Source organism: Paramisgurnus dabryanus, chromosome 11 (assembly GCF_030506205.2).
Source record: "Paramisgurnus dabryanus chromosome 11, PD_genome_1.1, whole genome shotgun sequence".
Taxonomy (NCBI): Eukaryota; Metazoa; Chordata; class Actinopteri; order Cypriniformes; family Cobitidae; genus Paramisgurnus; species Paramisgurnus dabryanus.
This window is the reverse complement of record NC_133347.1, coordinates 40,098,606-40,122,406: the sequence shown is the minus strand read 5'-3', so window position 1 is coordinate 40,122,406 and position 23,801 is coordinate 40,098,606. Positions and strand designations below refer to the sequence as shown.

Sequence of the window (23,801 nt, the reverse complement as noted above, 5' to 3'; positions counted from 1 at the left end):
TATTAACTAATGCTTTAATATTCACAGGATAAAATATGCTATGTATTTCTTACTTAATCAGTATTAATCATTGAATAATTGATGTAATAAATATAAGATGTTGTCTTTGATAAATTTGTATTAACCAATGAAATGAAGGTTGCATATAGAATAACTTAATGGGGGCAGGGCAGCTCAACCTTGAAGAACAGAATCTCCTGTGTGTATGTATGTGTGTGTGTGTGTGTGTGTGTGTGTGTGTGTGTGTGTGTGTGTGTGTGTGTGTGTGTGTGTGTGTGTGTGTTTTCTTTCCTAACAGATGGTTTTTAACAATGATTAAAGTGTTTGCTTAGAAGTAGTATTGCAGTAAAAGATTTAATATGTGTTTATCTATCTAAAGAAGTTAATGTGTGCCTTATTCATATAACCAATTTTACAAATAATGAAATGATGTCATGATATTGAAATATGTTTTACATAATAATCACTTTCATCTTACAGCTTATGTTTTTTATAAATGAATGTTTTATTAATGATTTGTTTTTAAGAAAGCATTATAACATGCTATTCAAAGTGGAGGAGTACTGGAGAGGAACTGCAGGGCTCCCAGGGATGAGAGGAGAACAGTTTGTTTTTCTTTGTCTATGTGTGTCCATCTTTGCCTACAGGCTAAAATTGGGTGTGGTGATGGAGTCAGATGGACGAGGGGAACGGCCTTTGTGGGTGGAGATTTTCTGAAGAAAGATCGACGTCACATATTTTATAAATAAGCATGTTACTTCCTGAGCTGGTTGTTCGCTACTTGAGAGGACCCAGCGCTGTTAAACTTTTTCAATCTGATCAATAAATATTTGAACTTAGATATTTGTATCTTTTGCCTTTCCTCTAAATTATGAACATGCAAATGGACGCCTTAAAGTCCAACACTTCATGCTAGCTTCATGCTAAACATGCTATCATCATGCTAGCTTCATGCTAACTTCATGCTAGCTTCATGATAATCATACTAGCTTCATGCTAATCATGCTAACATCATGTTAGCTTCATGCTAATCATGCTAGCTTCATGCTAATCATGTTAGCTTCATGCTAATCATGCTAGCTTCATGCTAATCATGTTAGCATCATGCTAATCATGCTAGCATCATGCTAGCTTCATGCTAATCATGCTAGCATCATGCTAATCATGCTAGCATCATGCTAGCTTCATGCTAATCATGTTAGCATCATGCTAGCTTTATGCTAATCATGCTATCATCATGCTAGCCTCATGTTAAATTATGCTAGCTTCATGCTAGCTTCATGCTTAATCATGCTAGCTTCATGCTAAATCATGTTCGCTTCATGTTAAATCATGCTAGCTTTATCTTAAATCATGATAGCTTCATGCTAAGTTGTCAAACTCTACTCTCAGACTAGGCTTTCTCAAGCCAACATAAAGTTTGTTCCGACGAACTTTTCTATCTAGTTTTTATAGAGACAGATAAAGATTTTGTGAGACGAAGAGTATGTATTTTTCTGTTTCAGAAATATTGTGTCCCAGTATGTGTGTACACTACCGGTGAAATGTTTGGAAAAAAAGTCTCTTATGCTTATCATGACTGCATTTATTGGAAAAAAAACCACCTGTTTCCAATATTGACAATAAATCATCATATTAAAATGATTTCTAAATGATCATGTGACACTGCAATGATGAAAATCCAGCTTTGCATCAGAAATCAATATCTTTGTAGCATACCCTGTCTAGCAGGTTGTCCCACCATATAGACGATGAAATGATGCTGTATCTGTAAAAAAAAAAGTTTTAGTTAGACACACAATGCACTCAACAACATAGTATAATTGTAACATTCTTTTGTTAATAAAGTTACAGAGATTATATGATTATTTTATTCTGATAAGTCTCCAGTAGCCTATGACTTTATTTATTTCTTAGGTTTCAAACATTAAACCACAAAAAATAACCAATAAAAGCAACAGACCCTGCAGGGTAACTTACATTCCAACAGACCATCTGTGTAGTGAGGTGTATTTTCATCTGAAACATGCAACGCGTCACACATGTAATTAAACAACAAACAATTATATTTTAGATAATCACATCAAACTTGTTAACTTTACTCACCTACAATTTGGCGATCGTAAACTAGTGAGATGACGATCCAGTCCAATGCAAAATGGCGAAGTCCATGTGCTGTAGCGTCTGTTTTTGATTTTGGCGCCACCTCCTGACTGGAGTGTGAATAGACGTCATTTCCGCTTCTACTAAAGTCAGTTTCCTGACACTTGTATGTAAATCAATCTCATAGAATTTATCCAGTTTGTTTCACGGCTAGATTTATTTAATTCATATTCATACATTTTAACTGATTAAATCTAATAGTTTTTAAATTGAACAGATTTATATATATTCTAATAAATCGGATTACATATATTTTAAAAAACGAGTATTTAAATAAAATCTAAATGATCCAAATACTTAAAAGTAAATATTGCCAGGAATCGTTTTTTTTGAGTGTAACATCATACATTCAAACTGACCAATCAGAAGACCACACCTTTAACCCCCACTCTATTGAACAAACAGCTGTAACAATAGTCTTTGTAAGCACAGGAATGCAGATGGTACAGTATGGAAATGGGGGTTGTGACAAGTTGTGACGAAGTAATAAATTCCTAAATTTTATTTTATTCATTTATTGTGAAATCACTTGTATGCTATTTTACATTGTATTGAGACCTCTATGTCTTCCTACAGATGGTGTTGGGGAACTCGCCCTGAGGCAGCTGCCAGCCTTGCTTCCACCGACGACTTACAAAGTTGGCCGGGGCCGTGGTGTGAAAGTAGTTCGCCACACCATTCAGGAAGGCAGCTTGGCCTTCATTGACCATAAGCCTGTAAGTATCGGCCAGATAGTATGGTCAGATAGGTGGGCCGCACGCATTTTCTTAACATGTTTATTGTAATGTTAGATCATCAATCAATTTATGACTTTTTAGGTTGATTGAGATCTGAATCCTTTTTTGAATATGCTCTAAGACTTAGTCAAAAAAAGGTTTGGAATATTTTGTTATGTGCATTGAAATGTAGACTATTACAGTTCAACTTTTTTAATTAGAAATGCACTTAATCTTTTCCAAATTGTACAGCTAACTAGACTTTTTAGACATTTCTCTAGTGAAGACAAGGAAAATGGTCATCACAATTTCTTTATTTTAATTCTACTGTAGTAGTTGCTAGACATTTGGTCCTTACTCACTCACAGTCTTGATCTCTTGTATTTTCTTTTTTAGCCTGGAATAAACATGGTGGAGTACCTTCATGAGGCCAAGGAATCCAAGCCATACCCCCACATCCTGACACTGGGAAATGATCAGAGTGCATTTCAGGCCTTCGTCATAATAGCTGGACAGGCCCTGGAACAAGAAACACTGCTTCAGGCCATTGATGTCTGCTTTAAGGCATTCTTTGTCTTTGATATTAAATACCCAAAGCAGTGTGAACATGTTTGGGAATTCATACAGACTGTTATATATGAAATCCCAGGAGGGGAGTCTAAAATCGTTAAGTTTATTCAAACTAGAATACTTGCTTGCAAGTAGAGCTAGTGGCTCTTAAAAGCAGCATTTAGTATGTGGAATTAATTGTTCACTATAGAGCTGCTGACTGTTGGCCTGCTGAATGTTAGTTAAATTGAAATTGTTGTTTTGCAATGAATATTTTCAACCCTTAGTGAACTGCGCCAGTTTCACTATATTGTCAATATTAATGTAATAAATGTTTTCAAAGATTCAATTGTTTTTGTATTTTAGTGTTTATTGCATAATATATGCATAAATCTAGCATGTATTCGGTTATAGGTTTGTAGATTCACAGTTTTATATGGGTAGTGTATTGGAATTTATTTTCCTAAATTGTACTGTAATTTGGTAGACTTAATCTGGCATATGGATTAATTTTACCAAGCTTAATATGTAGTTGAATCAACCCATAATTGTAATTAATTTGACCCAGTGTTTGGGTAGAATATTTAACTCATCTGTTGGGTTACAGATGAGCAACCCATCTTGCTGGGTCAAATTAACTACTGTTGGTCTGGTGCAATAGTGACCCAGTGGTTGGGTTATAAAACAACCCAGGTTGGGTTATTTTTAACCCAGCATTTTTTAGTGTGTACCCTGTCTAGCAGGTTGTCCCACCATATAGACGATGAAATGATGCTGTATCTGTAAAAAAAAAAAGTTTTAGTTAGACACACAATGCACTCAACAACATAGTATAATTGTAACATTCTTTTGTTAATAAAGTTACAGAGATTATATGATTATTTTATTCTGATAAGTCTCCAGTAGCCTATGACTTTATTTATTTCTTAGGTTTCAAACATTAAACCACAAAAAATAACCAATAAAAGCAACAGACCCTGCAGGGTAACTTACATTCCAACAGACCATCTGTGTAGTGAGGTGTATTTTCATCTGAAACATGCAACGCGTCACACATGTAATTAAACAACAAACAATTATATTTTAGATAATCACATCAAACTTGTTAACTTTACTCACCTACAATTTGGCGATCGTAAACTAGTGAGATGACGATCCAGTCCAATGCAAAATGGCGAAGTCCATGTGCTGTAGCGTCTGTTTTTGATTTTGGCGCCACCTCCTGACTGGAGTGTGAATAGACGTCATTTCCGCTTCTACTAAAGTCAGTTTCCTGACACTTGTATGTAAATCAATCTCATAGAATTTATCCGGTTTGTTTCACGGCTAGATTTATTTAATTCATATTCATACATTTTAACTGATTAAATCTAATAGTTTTTAAATTGAACAGATTTATATATATTCTAATAAATCGGATTACATATATTTTAAAAAACGAGTATTTAAATAAAATCTAAATGATCCAAATACTTAAAAGTAAATATTGCCAGGAATCGTTTTTTTTGAGTGTAACATCATACATTCAAACTGACCAATCAGAAGACCACACCTTTAACCCCCACTCTATTGAACAAACAGCTGTAACAATAGTCTTTGTAAGCACAGGAATGCAGATGGTACAGTATGGAAATGGGGGTTGTGACAAGTTGTGACGAAGTAATAAATTCCTATATTTTTAATATTACCAATCCCTATATTTTTAATCCTACAAATCCGCCCTTGGCACCGTGGGCCACACGTAAGAAGACCCATGGTGACATAGTTCATAAGATTATGCTTTCAGTTGTGTGCAGTTGTCATCTTCAGACATATTGTCCAAACTTGTTGCTGATGAGTCTTGAAGACATCCTTCTCCTTACAGCCCTGCATGAAAGGCTTCATCGAATAGAATTGCACCTTTCATAGTTATGCAGATTTCCATCGATACTTCACACTTTCACAAGAACAGGCCCTGAAGGGGGACTTCACTTTTGTCCTTCTCTTTGAGGCAACACCCAAGATGTAAAACAGCAGGAATCCTGTGATTTAAGCAAATGGCACAACAAACAGCAAAGCATATGGCATTTGTTACTCAAGTTTTAAATGGTCAGATTGGTCTTCAGCCTTAAATCCCTGTCAAATACATTAAAACATGGTCAAGGTGAGAATAAAAGAAAAACTAATAAAAACTCTTGCATTGGTTTTAGAAACATGTAAATTAAATGCTTCTTTTTAAACTTAGCAAATGTTAGTTTTAACAAACCACTTTGTCATAAGAAGCAATAACAACAATATATTCAGTGTAACCACATGATATTTAAAGATCTTAATTTTCCAGTGTAACCATAAATGAAATGAACAAAATAAAAACAAAGAACATGATAGTTTTAAATGTCTTACATAAAAAGCAAATTAAATGTAAAAATAATAGCAAAATTAATGAAATTATTAAACATGAAAAATAACTCTTTATCAAGATGTCAATACTTGAGACATAAAACTAATCAAACTTTTTGAAAAGAAACCAAACAGATGCTTAAAATCAGATTTTGAAAATGACTAAAGTGAGGCAAATTGTGTTTGCTATGTGATTTGGTTCTGTTGTTAAAACAGGGAGCCAGTTTGATATTATAAGTATGAGATTGTGATCTGGCTCTATAAATCTTCTCACATCCGTATTTTTAGTTATGAAGCATGGTAAAAGTGCTACTGGATCCTGTTGTGAGGTAAAACATTTTCATTAATGCAATTATATAACACAATGTAGCCACATGGCATTTTTGTGCTCCTCTTTAGGGTCTGACTGCAGCTATACAAGGAATAGCAGAGTTCACCACTTAGGAGACAAATCTTTTCAATATAGAAACACATACAACTTGAAACTGGTAGACAATTTCAAGAGAAACAGTTATTCCATTAACACAAGACAACTTGTCTAGAATATGTAGCTTCAACAACCTCTCACTTAAATGTTTTGTCTAACACTTACAGTGGAAACAGTCAAGTGTTTTAAGAAATTAACTTCATTAGCCTATGTGTACATATAGTACAACAAACAACTAGAATTTGTGTTCTATATAAACAAAAATGCATTACGAGCAATCACAAATCAGAAAATGCAAACAGGATCATCTATGAGAATGTTAAACACATGCTAACTGGCTGCTAAGCCACTAGCAAGTGAGGTTAACAGCTGGGGCCTCATTTATAAAGCGTGCGTACGCACAGATTTGATTGTAAAGTGTGCGTACACAAAAATCCACGGCAAAGTCCATATTTATAAAAACTGTCTTTGACGTGGAAAAGTGCTTAGCGCCACGTCAGGGTCTGAGCAGACGTACGCACTTTTGCTTGTCTGATTGCTGCAGGTTTTTGGAAATATAAGCCATTCTTGCTGCTCGAAATTGTGTTTAAACATTGACAAGTGCTCTTTTATATGTCTGTGACATTTATTAGGCATCGTTTAAAGGCGGAGATCTGAAACTGCTCGGCTGCGCGCACAAGTTCAAGTTCATTTGCGATTTATAGATTTGAAAGGGGTACGCGCGTTTTCTGCGCGTACGTTCGGTTTATGAATCACTTCTACGCATTTTTGATAAATGATCGTAAGATCAAATGTAGGATGTTTTTTACGCAGCATTTTATAAATGAGGCCCCTGGAGTCCTTGCATGAACAATGCAGTCAACTCAGTAAGAGTTTTACCAGCAAAACCAGATTGTTTACATCTGCCCTTAGAAAGTGATTTCCTACATTTCAAATAATAAGGTGGAGGTCTGCCCCTGCCCAGTGACCAGCATTTCTCCTCTGTATGGCCTATTTTATGACAGGAATTACAAAGCCTGTTTATTTTGCCACCGGGTTTGTAGCTTGGTTCTCCTGGAGCTTCAGGAGGTCTGTGACTCTCTAATGCTTCATTTACACCATGCGGTTCAGCATGTTGATGCATCACCCCAATCACTGAAATAGGAACACTTTTCTGGGTTCTGGAACATGCATTCTCTTTAGTACAAGTAGCATCTTTTTTAGTCCCATCGCTGTTAAGCATTTGGGGATACTTAGGGCCAGATTTACTAAACAGGGCAAATTAGCGCATGAGCGCAATTCCAAAAATGCGCTGATGGGAGTGGTGATATCTGCGGGTTATTTACTAAAAAAGCGCTAATTAAATAACACAGGCGCAACAGCTGATTTCCATAATGACCAACCAATCTACTAAGAGCAGCGCAAATTAGCGCATGGTTGCAAATAAGCAGAGATGATGCTCCTGCAGGTGCATGTGATATACAGGCCGATAAATAAAGGCAGAGAGACGCGTGAACTTATCTGGTAAAATGATCCTGGAAATCCTCTCCCTTCTACCATGCAGTCTCTGATTTCTGCGATGTCTCCTCCTAGCAACAACAATTGCAGCCATTTCGAGCGCAAAATGATTTAAGACATGCTTTTTTTCGGCGTTAAATAGTCGCGCAAATGCCATACATAACACATGCGCAAACATTAGTAAATCGCGTTGCGTGAATCATTTAAATAGTCTCCTCCCAAAATGTTTGCGTCTGAAAGGGAAACTCCTAGAAATGCATATGCAATCAGGTCAGTCGCAAAAAGAACTAGACCACACCTTTTCAGCGCTAATGATCCACTGCGCGTCTTTAGTAAATTCCGACATCGCTATTTACCGCCAAAATGATGGTTTACGCTGGCGCAAGCGCTTAGTAAATCTGGCCCTTAGTCTCTCGCACTATTAGTTTAGCCCTTACATCTGCAATAATGTCTTTATACTTCTCACACTGTTTAGCCAGGGCTAACTGCTCAGATGATAGTTGATCTATCTGAGTTTGAAGATTTTGGATCTTTGCCTCTGACTTTTGTAATTTAGCGTTTTTGGTTCTTAATTCATCACCTTTATCATTCAGGATTGACTCAAAAATTCCATTATTTTTACATAGCTGCTTGCACGTCATGAAATTCAAAGCCTCAATGATTTCAGCATGTTTGGATTTTCTTTGTTCACTACCAACTGTGAGCCACCATGTAAGAATATCATCAGTGGTTGCATTGTAATTCAAACACTTTTTATATAATTTAGAAAGTGTAGGTTCAACTTTCTCGCTCCATAAAGCAAACAATATATCATTACTTAAATTAATCCCTTCCATCCATGAGGAGATAATCTGAAATAATCTCTAACTGTACAACAGATAGGACATTTAAGGTCCTTCTTATTTCTGTTTCATACAATTCATGCAAATGGAGATTTTACTAACCATGCCATGAAACAATGAAAACAGACTTACCCACTGTGTGGTCAGAAGGCATTTAACACATTCATAGGATTAACTGTGATAAAGTCCTCATTCAATTGATCAAACAAAGTAAAACTCAGAAAACTCACTGCAAGGGATCCCGGGTTTCGGCACCAAAACTGTAAGGGTGGATTCACTACAGTGGTTCAGTCTGTAGGAACGCCAAAATGACTGAGAAATGTTAACAACAAGATATTATAAAACTGTGTATTTCTGGTCGATTTTCACCCTTCTGCAACCTATACCAACGACGGAAATAAGTGCAGTTATAATAGCAAAATATAGCTGCAAGCAGCGATGCCGGGGTCAAGCCAAAAAGGGCACAGAATGAAGTATTGGTTGATGACCGTCATGATTTAAGATTTAAGAAGTTTTCAGTAGATTAAGGCAAATATAGCCATTTTTCAAATCTTGAGTGCTGTGTAGAAACAATGGGTTTTGCCTCAGGTCATGTTTGTGATGGCACCCACCAAATTTAATATACATATGCAATTGTATAGCCTCAAATGACTTGACCACTAGGGGGCACTGCACTAAAACAATAGATGGTGCCTCAGGTCACGATTGTGAAGACACCCACCAAATTTGGTGTACATACGATTAAGCAATGTGGAGATATAGCCTCAAATGACTTGACCACTAGGGGGCACTGCATCGAAACAATAGATGGTTCCTCAGGTCATGATTGTGATGACATCCACCAAATTTGATATACATACGATTAAGCAATGTTGAGATATAGCCTCAAATGACTTGACCACGAGGGGGCACTGCCCCGAAACAACAGATGGTGCCTCAGGTCATGATTGTGATGACACCCACCAAATTTGATATACATACAATTAAGCAATGTTGATATATAGCCTCAAATGACTTGACCACTAGGAGGCACTGCACCGAAACAATAGATGATGCCTTGGGTCATGATTGTGATGACACCCACAAAATTTGATATACATATGATTAAGCAATGATGAAATATATCCTCAAATGACTTGACCACTGGGGGCACTGCACCGAAACAATATGGTGCCTCAGGTCATGATTCTGATGAAAAATCCAAATTTGGTGTACATACGATAAAGTGATCTGGAGATAAAGCCTCAAAACTCTTAACCAGTAGGGGCACTGAAAAGTTTACAAGGGCTTTCAAAAAATGTCACTGATGAACTAGGTGGTGCTGTAACAAAACATTCCACACACCCTCAGTTCATGACATTTACAAGTTGTGAAACATTCACCTATTCATACAGTGTCAGCCACACAAGAGCCATCCAGCTCATCGGGAACATTTGGGCTTAGATGTCTCACTCATGGACACCTCATCACTTGGTCAGGTGGAGCTGGGGTTTGAACCACCAACCTTCCGATTTGTGGACAACCTACACTAACCACTGAACCACTGCCAATACACACATCAATGTGCAAAACCTTTGCAAAGATATAGCCTCAAATCCATTTTCGTGCTCGCCATTATATTTGTTGATGTGCTATACAACAACTGACAAAAACTTTTTCTCTAGAGTCTAGATTGTGTGTACCAAATCCAAGCCAATCAAACGAACGCTGTAGGAGGAGTTTTGAAAAAGTTGGTATGCTTTGTTATTGAAAATGGCAGACAGAAAACGTTTTGATATAATTTGACTCAGCATGCCTCAAGGAATCTAACAATAGCACTTTCATGAATTTAGACTCAATTTTGCAGTAGTTATAAGCAAAAAAAAATTACTTTTCAATGACTGTTATGAGATATAACTCATGGACATTTTGACACTTGATCAGGTGGAGCTGGGGTATGAACCAACAACCTTCTGATTTGTAGACAACCACCACTAACCCCTGAACCACTGAACCACTGCCAATGTGCAAAACTTTTGCGAAGATATAGCCGCAAATCCATTGCGGCATGCTCATCAACATGCTCAAACTAGGTGGCGCTGTACCGAAACTGTGCACGCACCCTCAGGTCATGACTGCCATCAAAACTACCAAATCTCATGTGAATATGTTTAACTTTGGCGAAGATACTGACTCAAATCCGTTTGTTCCCACTCTGGGTAAAATTTGTTGATGCGGTATACGGAAACGGATTGGCGAATCGACACGAATTCCATAACTTTTTGCCATGAGTGTCTCTAGATGCTACACACCCATTCTTTACGCAAATTGGACAAAAGCTCTATGACGAGTTCGAAAAAGTAGGTTTTACAAACAATTCAAAATATCGAAATAATTAGCATGACGGAAATGATGTCATATGGTGCAATCGAATTGGCATGAGCCAAGGAATCAGAAGAAACAAGAATTGCGTTTCTATGACGTACGGGTCAGCAGTTATAACAAAAAATGTAAGTGACAATTTGGACTGTTGGTGGCGCTATCGGGTTTGACATAGACACTCCAAATTTGGTGTGGGGACTATTTGGAATGTCCTCTTTGAGTGTGCCAAATTTCATAACTTTCCTACAAAAAAAGTTAAAATTCAAAATGGCCGACCCCCAAAATGGCCGACCGAAAACCTTTTGGTATCGTTTGACTCGGCATGCCTCAAGGAATCTAACAATAGCACTTTTATAATTTTAGACTCAAGTTTGCAGTAGTTATAAGCAAAAATAGCCATTTTTCAAATCTCGTGAACACTAGGTGGCGCTGTGACGAAACTGGGCATGGACCCTCAGGTCGTGACTGCCATCAAAACTACCAAGTTTCGTATGAATACGCTTAACTTTGGTAAAGATACAGCCTCAAATCCGTTTTTTCGCGCTCTACGTAAAATTCATTGACGCGTTATACGGTAACGGATTGGTGAATCAACACGAATTCCATAACTTTTTGCCATGAGTGTCTCTAGATGCTACACACCCATTCTTTACGCAAATTGGACAAAAGCTCTAGGACGAGTTTGAAAAAGTAGGTTTTACAAACAATTCAAAATATCGAAATAATTAGCATAACGGAAATGACTTCATATGGTGCAATCGAATCGGCATGAGCCAAGGAATCAGAAGAAACAAGAATTGTGTTTCTATGACGTACGGGTCAGCAGTTATAACCAAAAATGTAAGTGAAAATTTGGACTGTTGGTGGCGCTATTGGGTTTGACATAGACACTCCAAATTTGTTGTGGTGACTATTTGGAATGTCCTCTATGAGTGTGCCAAATTTCATAACTTTCGTACGTACGGTTCTATGGGCTGCCATAGACGCAATGGCGGAAGAAGAAGAATAATAGATAATAATAATAATAATAATAATAATAATAATAATAATAAGAAAACTAACAATCCCAATAGGGGTCTCGCCCATTCTGGGCTTGACTCCTAAATATGTGGGAGAGCATTGCTAGAATATAAATATATTGAATTGCAATATGTAGCGTTTAAGTATTATCACTAAATCAAAACTAAACAACAGATTTGTAAATTAAAAGGTTTAATAACAGTACTGACTTAAAGTTACAAATGAAATGGTTACACTATAAATGCATGAAATGGTACTTAAAGGGGGGGTTTAATGGTATTTCAAGCATTCTGACTTATTAACACAGTTATAGAGTTGTTTCCTCATGCTAAACGTAGGCAAAGTGTCAAAAATGCAGTTAGGCGTGTTTCAGAGTATTTCTGTGCCGAATGCACTTCGCCAGGGTTCGTACAAGTTTCGGCTAATTTTTTTCGATTACGGTTCTAACTGACGTTTCAGGGGTTTTCGATACGTATCACTTCTTTATATGGGCTTCCGCCGGAAAACTTCCCCTGGAAAACCCCGCCCAGCCGTCAGTCAGCGGGAGACGCTAGAGCTTGCTAACAGCTTATCACGCCACTCAGCTTTGTTTAATTTCAAAAGTCAACAATGGCACAACAAGAAGTGTGTTTTTGGATGTAAGGAGAAGACATCCAAGCCTTATGGAAACAATGGATATAGTTTATTATCCGGATTAGCAGCGGAGTTTTGCGTGTGTGTGTTTGATGCGGTGGATTTTCATGACGAGTTACACGCGGTAAGTAAGACTTCTGTCTTATGTTGGAAATAGGCGTGTATATTATATAAATGACACGAACATGTAGTGAATCATAAGTTAAAACAGTGTTGTATAGTGTTGCATGACTCGTACTCGCTCCTCCCGTGTTATAACTCCTCCTTCTTCATTTTTTCGTACGTTATCGGAAAGATTCGGTAAAGCTAATCTTTCTTTTATAAATCTGATTAAACTAAAGACTCTTCAGAGATATAAAGGATGTCATACTACTCCATAGGTACTCCAGATTAATATCAGAAATGCAGAAACAGCGTGTGTTACGTGAGCTTTAATACAAACAATTGACTGTTTCCAATGTATGTGAGATATTACCTGATAAGATAGAGAACAGAGAAAGAAATAAAGTTTAGAAGAAAGAGAATCACCATTAAGAACTGGAATCTTGGCCTAAAGGCCTAAACCCAAGAACTCAGGTAAAGAAGAAAAGCAGAGGGCAGAAAGCAAATGCCAAAAGGCAAAAGCCCAGAGCTCATGAAAACCAAGACCTTTATTCTCTATTCCTTGACCATGTGACTAAACCTAACATCATACTTTCAAACTGACCAATCAAAGGCCACACCTTTAACCCCCACTCTATTGAACAAACAGCTGTAACAATAGTCTTTGTAAGCACAGGAATGCAGATGGTACAGTATGGAAATGGGGGTTGTGACAAGTTGTGACGAAGTAATAAATTCCTATATTTTTAATATTACCAATCCCTATATTTTTAATCCTACAGAACCATTCTTTTACACAGTGCTGCTCAGCAGCTTGGGCTTAAAGGCAAACCTGAGGACTTACCGCTCCGCACTGTCAGACAAGAGCTTCAGGTTCTCAGCGGTGCAACAGTGTCTTTCTCCATCTCTCCACTGTCAAAACCCAAAAAGGTGTTTCACATTAAAGGAGCATTTACGGCCCAACAACTAAGCCTGGCTGAGCATACACACCCAGTCAAAGCTCTGAAAGAGAAATACCAACACCTAAGAGGACTTCCACTTCGGCACCTAGAGACTGTATGTCCTGTATTGCTCATTGGCTCTGACTACCCCCATCTCATAACTCCAGTTGAGCCGGTCCGCCTTGGTCCCCCAGGGGGACCTGCTGCTGTCAAAACACGCCTCGGCTGGACATTACAGGGCCCTGTGCAGAATCTACAGCATGAGTTCAATGAACAGTCATGTTACTATACCTTAGCTTCACCTTCTGATGTAGATCTGTTCAAGCACGTATAACGATTGTGGCAGATGGATGTGCTACCTTGGCGCAGTGAAAAGTCGAGCACTAGATCCAGACAAGATCATGAGGCAATTGAGCTCCTTGATACCAAGACAGTCAGGGTCGAAGTAGATGGAGTGAAAAGATATGCAACCCCTCTTCTGCGGATCAAAAACATGCCACAGCTACATGCAACCAAAGAATCAGTGATTTCACAGCTGAGATCTACAGAAAAGAGATTGGCTAAAAATCCAGACCAAGCAGCTGCCTACACAGAAGAGATTCATAAATTAGAACGATCGGGCTATGTTACTAAAGTAGATCATCATGTTGAACAGGACTCTACTTACTCATGGTTCATCCCACATCACATGGTCCAACATAATGGCAAAAACAGAGTGGTTTTTAATTGCTCATTTCAACATCAGGGCCAAAACCTCAACAAGCTCTTGCTCCCTGGGCCAGTCTTGGGACCATCTCTACTCGCTGTTCTGCTAAGATTTCGGGAACATTCAGTTGCAGTCAGCAGTGATATACGTGGAATGTTCCACCAGATTCGATTACTTCCCGAAGACAGACCACTTCTGAGATTTCTCTGGAGAGACCTCAAGGTGCAGGAAACACCCAGTGTGTTTGAGTGGCAAGTCCTGCCCTTTGGGACCACCTGTAGTCCCTGTTGCGCTGTGTACGCCCTTCAAAAGCATGTCCTTGATCACAGCCAACCCGAGGAAGATGTTAGGCATTCTGTCCTGAAATGCTTTTACGTCGACAACTGCCTACAAAGCTTCACGACCACAGAGAAAGCTAAAGCTTTCATTGACAAGCTTAGAGCCTTACTGGCGGAAGGAGGATTTGACTTAAGACAATGGTCTAGTAATCAGCTGTCAACCATCAATCATCTACCCTCAGAGTTGAAATCAGCCAGCACTGAGCTCTGGATTACTCATGGACAGACAGAAATGCCAGAATTTGCTTAGGGATTGCTATGGAACCCTCAAAAGGACACGCTTTCCTACAAGCATCAGCCCACAGGCAATACTGAGACTACCATGCGGAACATTTACAGAATACTGGCAAGGCAGTACGATCCCCTTGGCTACCTCATCCCATATACCACTAGAGCTAAGCTCATAGTTCAGCGCTTGTGGGACAAGAAAAGGGATTGGGATGATCCAAACCTTCCCCCCGAACTACTGCAAACTTGGAAAGAGTGGGAGACAGAGTTGTCAGCTCTACCGCACATTGCCCTTCCGAGATCTTACACAAGTCGTGCAAAAGATAGGGAAACCAGTAAGCGAGACATACACATTTTTTGTGATGCCTCTGAACGAGCATATGGCTCGGTTGCTTATTTAAGGACAGAAGATCAGCAAGGAAACGTGGAAGTAGCGTTCATTACAGCCAGATCGAAAGTGTCTCCCAAAAAGCAGCAGTCCATCCCCCGTCTAGAACTTTGTGCATCTCTTACCGGTGCTCAACTTGCCAGAGTTGTTAAAACTGAGTTTACCTTACCCATTCAGCACATTACTTTATGGACTGACTCGCCCACAGTCTTGACTTGGCTTAAGTCAGAGTCTTGTCGGTTCAAGGTCTTCGTCGGTACCCGTGTGGCAGAGATTCAGGACCTCACGGATCAACATACTTGGAGGTTTGTACCATCTTCTGAAAACCCAGCAGATGACATAACACGGGGGCAGACACTTCATGAGCTTTGACCAGACAGCCGTTTTCATCAGGGACCTTCATTTTTAAAGGATCCTCCGAGTTCATGGCCTGTGATACCACTACACCCTGTCGATATGGATGGAGAGGAGATGCGTAAAACTGGTTTGTGCACACTGTCATGCCTGGTAATCAGCACATCAATTCCTTATCTTGATTGTTCTAAGACATTCCAAGAGTTGATAGAGGCCACGGCCTCTCATGGGGCGGCTAGTGCTAGCCTAACAGACAATGACTACAGAAGGGCCGAGGTCACGGTTTTACAACTATGTCAGGAAGAGTCTTTTCCCTCAGATCTTGAACAGTTAAAGGCTGGTAAACCTCTCGCTCACAACAGTCGCTTGAATGCTCTAGCACCTGAACTTGACAGTGAGATCCAGCTATTTCGAGTTGGGGGCCGCCTACGTCACAGTTCATACCTTGAGCAAGACAGCATGCACCCCATTGTTCTCGATCCAAAACATCCAGTCACACTGCTTATCATACAAGCTTATGACACCAAACTCTACCACCCAGGATATGAGAGAGTGTTCGCTGAACTGCGTAGGAATTATTGGATTCTCCGTGGTAGGGAAGCTGTTAAACGGTGTCAACGAAACTGTGTTGAGTGCCAAAAGTTGAGAAAGAATCCAGAAATCCCTAAGATGGCAGACCTTCCTCAAGCCAGATTACGCTTATTCAGGCCTGCATTCTATTCGACAGGTATGGACTGCTTTGGCCCTTATGCTGTCAAGGTTGGTAGGAGGACTGAAAAGAAATGGGGAATCTTGTTTAAGTGCCTAACCACTCGAGCAGTGTACATTGACCTTTTGCATAGTCTGGACACAGACTCTTTCCTTATGGCTCTTAGACGCTTTATGGCCAGACGCGGAAACCCATTTGAACTTATTTCAGATCAGGGCACCAACTTTAAAGGGGGAGAAAGAGAACTCAGAGAAACATTTGCTGCTCTTGCCCCTGAACTGCATGAACAGTTGGCCAAAAAACAGATCCGATTCCAGTTCAACCCCCCAAATGCTCCCCATTTTGGAGGCTGTTGGGAACGAGAAATTCGTTCTCTCAAGCAAGCACTGACAGCAACCATAGGAGCACAGTCAGTTACTTTTGAAGTGCTGCAAACAGTATTAGTAGAGATTGAGGGGATTCTAAATGCCAAACCGTTGGGGTATACTTCATCTGACATTGCCGACCCCGACCCTATTACTCCAAACTCTCTCCTCATGGGGCGGCCGGATGCCTCCCTGCCTTCAGTAGTATATCCAGAGTCTGAGCTCATAAGCAGGCGCAGATGGCGGCACAGCCAAGTCCTCGCAGACCACTTCTGGAAGCACTTTCTAAGGTTCTATCTTCCCGGCCTACAAACGCGTCAGAAGTGGCAAAAGGACACAGCAAATACTCAAGTTGGCACAACAGTGATGATTATTGACCCACAGTTGCCTAGAGCACTCTGGCCAGTGGGACGGGTGTCAGAAGTTTTCACTGGGACTGACGGCAGAGTGAGAACTGCAAATATTAAGGTGGGCACAAAGACATACACACGTCCCATAGCACGCCTTATACAATTGCCTAATATTCCTGAGTAATGTACTATACATTTATCATTAGAGGCTTTTTCAGTGAATTAAACATATTCCCTTCCGGGAATCTGGGGGCGGCTGTTAAAAAGGCTGTTAATTGTTATATAGTTATTATGGCAGTTCGCTAATAAGATCTCTTTTCTTGCCGAGATTGACGTACAACATCCAGCACAGCAGCCAATCAACACCGCGATCTATGTGCAGGCGAGCATCCCGCCCACAGAGCTCAGTGTTGAGTTGAGCCAGATCGCTACAGACTCTAACTTTTTGCTGTTGCTTTAAGGACAATTCTTTCATATTATGGGTGTTTGTGCGTAAATGCAAAGTAAGTGCATCTTATTTGACTTCGGTAATGACCAATCCTGTGTTCCGTTTGACTTTTCTTATTATATTTGTCATCATAACGTGAATTGGTTTGTTAAGCTTAATAATTATTATTTAACGGTTTTACGTGGTCATTTCTTTCTGTTACACTTATATTTCACTTATGCCATCGTCATCTCTACTTATTTATGTCGTTGTGTAATTATATTGTTAAACATCTGGATTTAAAGCGTTCTATGTGTCAGAGTAAAAAACGCATGCGTATATGCATGGTACATGCCCAGACAACGCACCGCTGTTAAACCACCTGCTAGCTTTTGTAAAGGTGCATAATGTCACTGTTCAGTGTTTACTATTTAAATTATATAGTAGCCAGCTTTGTTACATTCATATTATTCACAAACCTATGTTAATGTGCATTTTCTGTGTTTATAGAAAGACCACATATATACACGTGTATGGATGCTCATCCAAAGCTTGAGTTGTGTGGTGACAATTAAACGGGTTACTCCCAAATAAGACATCAATCGACTAAGTCTCTTACCAGACACCCTGTGGTGGGTTTCAATTAAACCAGATATTATTCTAAAAGTGAACATCTATCCAAGCATTATTTCACAGACCAAAATAAACCATTTTTGAGACGTTTTATATAGGTGTTAAAATAACGTAATCATAACGTTGGAATAAAACGTAAATATCACGTCCGTTTACTACGAAAATAAAACCAGACCAAAATAAACCATTTGTAGGACGTTTTATTTAGGTGTTAAAATAACGTAATTATAACGTTGGAATAAAACGTAAATACCACGTCCGTTTACAACGAAAATAAAACCAGACCAAAATAAACCATTTGTGAGACGTTTTATTTAGGTGTCAAAATAAAGTTATCATAACGTTGGAATAAAACGTAAACATAACGTCTGTTTACTACGCAAACAAAACCAAATCAAAATGCAATGTTTTTTTTGCAACGTTTTGTTTTAGGCATGACTGGGTTGGTAAGCATTTTGCTGGTGGGCCGACGCATTTTGGGGGCCGATACGGCATTGATTTTTGCCAAAGACTGCTCCATCATGCAGGGCCAGCGGCTTGCCTTCTGTTGATCACTAAATGCGCCACAGACGCAATAGCTGCTCCGCTTAAAATATCGCTTTACCCTCTCTATCCATCCCTCTCTCTCAAAATGGGCAGACCAAAGCGCAAAGGTGGTGCTAAAAAGCTGCACAGTTCCCACTCGCAGTTTTTAGATATAACATAACATATACTTCTCTTCTTTAGAGTTCATTTGTGTTATTTTAATGCCGTGGGCGCATTATTGATGCGATAAAGCAACTTTAATACACGAGCGTGCATGGCATACCCTGCTAAAAATGCAGCAAGACTAGCATATGTTGTGTTTTGGTGCTGATATGCTGGTGACCACCAGCTAAACCAGCACCAAACCAGCATGGAATTGATGCGGGTCTATGCTGATTTTTTCAGCAGGGTGCAGTGGGATTTCCTTCACTCTCACACAAATCTCGATGAGCAGGTACATTATACAACTCTGAACTGGCTCAGCTCAGATTTTGCGTGTGCTTGCTTATACTTAGTCCTTATAAAGTCCAGATATATTTTTATTTAGCTAAACTGACAGAAGTGCAAACATTACAGATAACCCCATGGGTGGGGTTTAATTAAAAGGGTTGTAACACTTGCTGGAAAATTCTATTTAAAAATAATGAAATACTATTCTATCTACATGCTAGATGTGAATTATGTTTTTGTTTATAACAGATATCCACATACTGTAGCGATCCACATACTGATGTCTCCCTCATAAGCATCCTTGGATCACTGCATATAAATAGCTTAAGTATTTTTGAAAGGGCCCACACACACACACAAACATTTTTTATAATTGTCAATTTTGTATTTACAGTTCATTTTAATGAATGAAATTTACATTGTTTTCTTTCATTATCTTGTAAACTTATGGATTAGTTGTAACACTGTGTTACTTTAACTTTTCTTTTTAAAGAAAAGTTTTCAAGTTGGGTAGTTGTACACTGTAAAAAATGCTTGTGAAATCTACAGTAATTAACTGTGTTCATGCACAGCAAATAACGATAGTTCACAGTGGATTACAGTGCATTCAGTGTGAAATTACAGTAGTGTTTTAAAACTGAAAAATCACAGTAAAAAGGTATGTGCTGTAGAAAGTCACAGTGAATAAAATATCCTGCAAAGATTCACAGTAACCAGCAATGTACTGTAGAGACTCACAGTAACCAACATTGTACTGTAGAGACTCACAGTAGGGGTGAGCAGGGGCGAAAGTACAATTTTTCAGAAAAACTTAATTTTAAAAGATAATGTTTTAGACAGATATATTTTGCTGTGATCAGTAACTCAAGTCTGGACTATGAATTCCAGGTGAAATTTTGGAAACAAAATAGCCTTAGACTCTGTCAGCAGGGATGAAAGTAACACACAGGTGGCTCAAAAGAAACAGAACAGAACAAGATAGATTTTTGTGTTACACTTGTTTTTAGTAAATAAACATGACTATGATCTTGTTTATATGTATTTTCGGTTAAATTTTGGTTTCATAAAAATGTTTCTAAAGCAACCTGATAATGGTACACACAACATTCCATTTAATATGCTACTACACTGAAATAAATTTTAGGTTACACTTCATACTTATACAACTATAAATAACTTTTCAACTATGTCAACCAACTTTTACTAATTTGCAAATATCTCTCCTAACTGTCCAACTGTCCTTAGAGTATTAGTAGACTGTTAGGGTTAGGGAAGAGGTTAGGGTTAGTGGAATAAGTTGACATGCACCTGCAAAGATACTTATAGACAGTTGAATGTCTGTTGAGGGATCATCACAATAAAGTGTGAATAGATATTAAGCAGACAGTCTACTAATACTGTAAAGATTGGTAGGATAAGTAGTTGCAAAGTTACTTATAATTAGTTAAATGTCTAAAGTGGACTATCGAAATAAAGTGTTACCAAATTGTATTGGCTGACTCGTCATGTTGCTTTGAGTATAATTGGTTAATATGACTGTCATTCAGTAAACTGGCCAATGCCTGCTGTGTGAGCACTGCACTGTAAACCCGAATGCTTAAGTAATTAATTGTATTTAGTACTGTTAACTTAAATCATTACAATTAGTTCAAATTAATTAACCTTGTTGAGTATTTAGAACTTTCAGATATTTATGAGTTTGTAAAAATTTAACTTTTTAAGTTAGATGAATACATGTTGTTTTTTAATTTGCACTAACTGTCTCTTTAATGTACTCCAACTTAAAATCCCTCAGTTTAGAGATTTTGCGTCTGACGTCATCCGTGTTCACGTAAGCTGCTCGCGTTGAGTTCTTCTCCTCAAGATGACGGATCGGTCGCTTCATGGGGTGCTGTAAGTCTCACCTTTAAACTCAATGTATCAATTCTAAAGGCCATTATGTTTACTTTTCATGTACGTAATTGTGTTTAACAGTTAGATGTGATGTAAATATTATATTTTTGGATGCGTTGTCACGTTGTTGCTGTCTTTTGTGAGTAATGCCATATTTGGCTAGGGAATTTAGTGACTTCAGTACTGGAAGATTCCAGTAGGGGGCGTGGACAGGTGACTAGGGTCAAGCACACGTTCCTGTAGTATCATAGAACAATACACTGATCGAGGGAAACTCATGCTGCGTCCGAAACCGCCTACTACATACTATATAGTACGCGAAAAGCAGTAGGCGAGGCGAGTAGTATGTCCGAATACATAGTATTCGAAAAACAGTATGCGAAAAGTACCCGGATGACCTACTACTTCCGGTTAGATTTTGCAGTGTGCATTCGATGGACGCTTCACTATCCCATGATGCCCCGGACGAGGAGTTATCCAACGAAGAAGAGGCACGCGGCTGTTTTCGCGCTGAAATGACATGACGTGATGACGACGTATGTCACGTGATGTAGCAACATGGCGGATGTAGTACGTCCGAATCTCATTCATACTACCAGGATTCATACTGTACAGTGCCTACTGTTTTAACGCCAAGTAAGTAGGTACTTCATCTTATTCAGTACCTACTATACAGTATGCGGTTTCGGACGCAGCCTCAGCGTGTTTGTTTGTCTCTAATACCTGTTCCTTATTGCAGGTAAAACCCCTAGAAAACCTATTATTTATTGCTTTAATGCTTCAGTGACTGTTGTGGGAATTATTATGAGTTTGTTTTATGCACTTTATTAGTTAAAAAGTAGCTAAACTGTGTTTAATGAAAAGTAGGTCACGCGTGGCGCATGTGAACCCCCCCCCCAATGTGACGATAACTTGAGAGTAATGGTTGTGGTCTAAATTATTATTTCTAATGATGTGTTTATTAAGGTTATGGCAATGCAAGTTTTATATGTATTGATCAGGATTTTTAGTTTGTGTTTATACTATTAGTCGATGTGTTAAGTGACTGGTCTAAAAGTAATAAACAGTGGTTAATGTGAATCGTTGTGCACATGGCTGTTTAAGTGATTAACTGAATAATGAGACACATACTATTAATATGCATTATATTGCATTTGTCAATATATGTGTTTTAATGAGAGAGCATTGTTGCGTTTGCTACCTGTTTATTTTTAGATCCTGCTTGCTATAACTGTTTGAATCATAATGTTTAACCATGTAAATGTTTCTTTTCAGATTTCAAATAAGATGATAGACTGGGAGTGAAGGGTGTAAAAAGATGAATCGTTCAAGACTCCACCTCCTCAGACACCACAGACTAGAACATAGACACTGCTCAAAAATAAGTCCACTTCCATGTATGTATCATGATTGCCCCTGCATGTTTCACACATTCGGTGAACTCAAAAGTCACCTGTGTAGAAGCCATGTAACGGATAATTCCTAATAAGTGATGTACTAAATTCTGGCAGCATCATTTTCATGTTCTTAATCTTTTTTGTTCCTTATTTTTTAGCTTCTGAAGATTCTGAAGTGCATATTGAGAGAGAGCCACTGGAGCAATATATGGTTGTGCGTTACAGCTCTAATGGCCAAATGCATAGTGACCCAGTGAATGTCTCTGTTGTTCTTGAGGACGAATTGGTCACCACCCACAAGCAACTTCCAGAAGCCTTTCTTGTCCTGTTTGGATTCCTGTATGCTTTTCACATACATATTCCTAAAGGACTTGCAAAAACATTTGTATTTGTGCAAAAAACTTTTGCTTGGCATGGAAGATGGGAAACTGTCTCCTAGCCTGCAAACCTTAAAGAATGAGTTGATATGAAGCATAACTTGTACTACCTCAGCACACACAAAAGACAAAAAGAGTTACTTGTTATATAACTGATGTTACTTTGATTTTTTTACTTGTATCTACTTAGTTCTTATTGACAAGTTATGGTATTAACAAACCGGTTCAGTTTAAGAAATTGTCATGTTTAATGCAACTGTGTGGTGTTAATATATGAAGTTGGCTGTTAAGCATTCCTTGCTCATTTCTCATTTTATAAAATGCTGTTAAACAGTTTGAGCTTGTTAAAAGGTATGTTGTGTTGCTAAGAGAATTTAAAGAGCACCTATTATGAGATACACGTTTTTAAACATCCTTTTGTGTGTAAGTTTGTATTAGTACATGCTAACGATATTCAAAAAGTACATACCTCAAAGAAAACGATGACGCGAGTTATCGTCTCTAACGTTCAAGGACTACAAAAAACACTCGGATTGTAGGCAACAGTTTACTTCCTGGGATTGGTGACGTAGATAAGACCAACATTATCATAGTTCAGCCCTCTCTGCTTTGCTTGGGTACGCCCTCAAAGACGGGGGTGGAGAGCGCTGAGTCAGAAGAGAGCTAAAATGGCGGAGGTTGGGAGTCCCTGCTTTGACTCTGTTTGCAAACTCTTGTTTCATTGTTTAAGCGATTAAATCTCTCGAGTAGACGCTGTCTCTTTAGATGCTATAGCAAAATAGCACTTTATGGACTTACACAGAGGACATCATGTTTAATACGGTTCCGGCAAAATCAGTCAGAAGTTGTTCACGGAGTTTTCACAATAACTGCTGCTCATGAACCGAAGCTGCACGACGTCTCCTGCAGAAAGTTGGATTACTGTGCACTTCTGGATCACAGGCTGTAAGTATTCATGTTTATTATTTGCCTTTACTGTAAGTTACGTTACCGGTAACCGGAGCTTAACATTATGTGTAGAGCTCAGATAT

The 23,801-nt window shown here is 38.7% G+C and overlaps 1 protein-coding gene and 3 long non-coding RNA genes across 4 annotated transcripts in view; 3 read left to right on the top strand and 1 right to left on the bottom strand.

Annotated features, from left to right (window-relative positions):
- The window catches only part of LOC135765263 (uncharacterized), a 612,169-nt gene that overhangs the window by 143,675 nt on the left and 444,693 nt on the right, over positions 1 to 23,801 (bottom strand). The window lies entirely within an intron of this gene.
- On the top strand, positions 2,684 to 3,777 carry LOC135765268 (uncharacterized). The gene is made up of 2 exons (XR_010540596.2): positions 2,684 to 2,879; positions 3,276 to 3,777. It is a non-coding gene; the product is annotated as an uncharacterized lncRNA (long non-coding RNA).
- On the top strand, positions 15,747 to 18,091 carry LOC135765266 (uncharacterized). Its single transcript, XM_065275802.2, has 2 exons — positions 15,747 to 17,571; positions 18,006 to 18,091. Exon 1 carries the CDS (start codon positions 15,747 to 15,749, stop codon positions 17,250 to 17,252), a length of 1,506 nt encoding a protein of 501 aa, XP_065131874.1. The 3' UTR covers positions 17,253 to 17,571; positions 18,006 to 18,091.
- LOC135765273 (uncharacterized) lies at positions 21,208 to 23,135 on the top strand. The gene is made up of 3 exons (XR_010540599.2): positions 21,208 to 21,735; positions 22,272 to 22,393; positions 22,552 to 23,135. It is a non-coding gene; the product is annotated as an uncharacterized lncRNA (long non-coding RNA).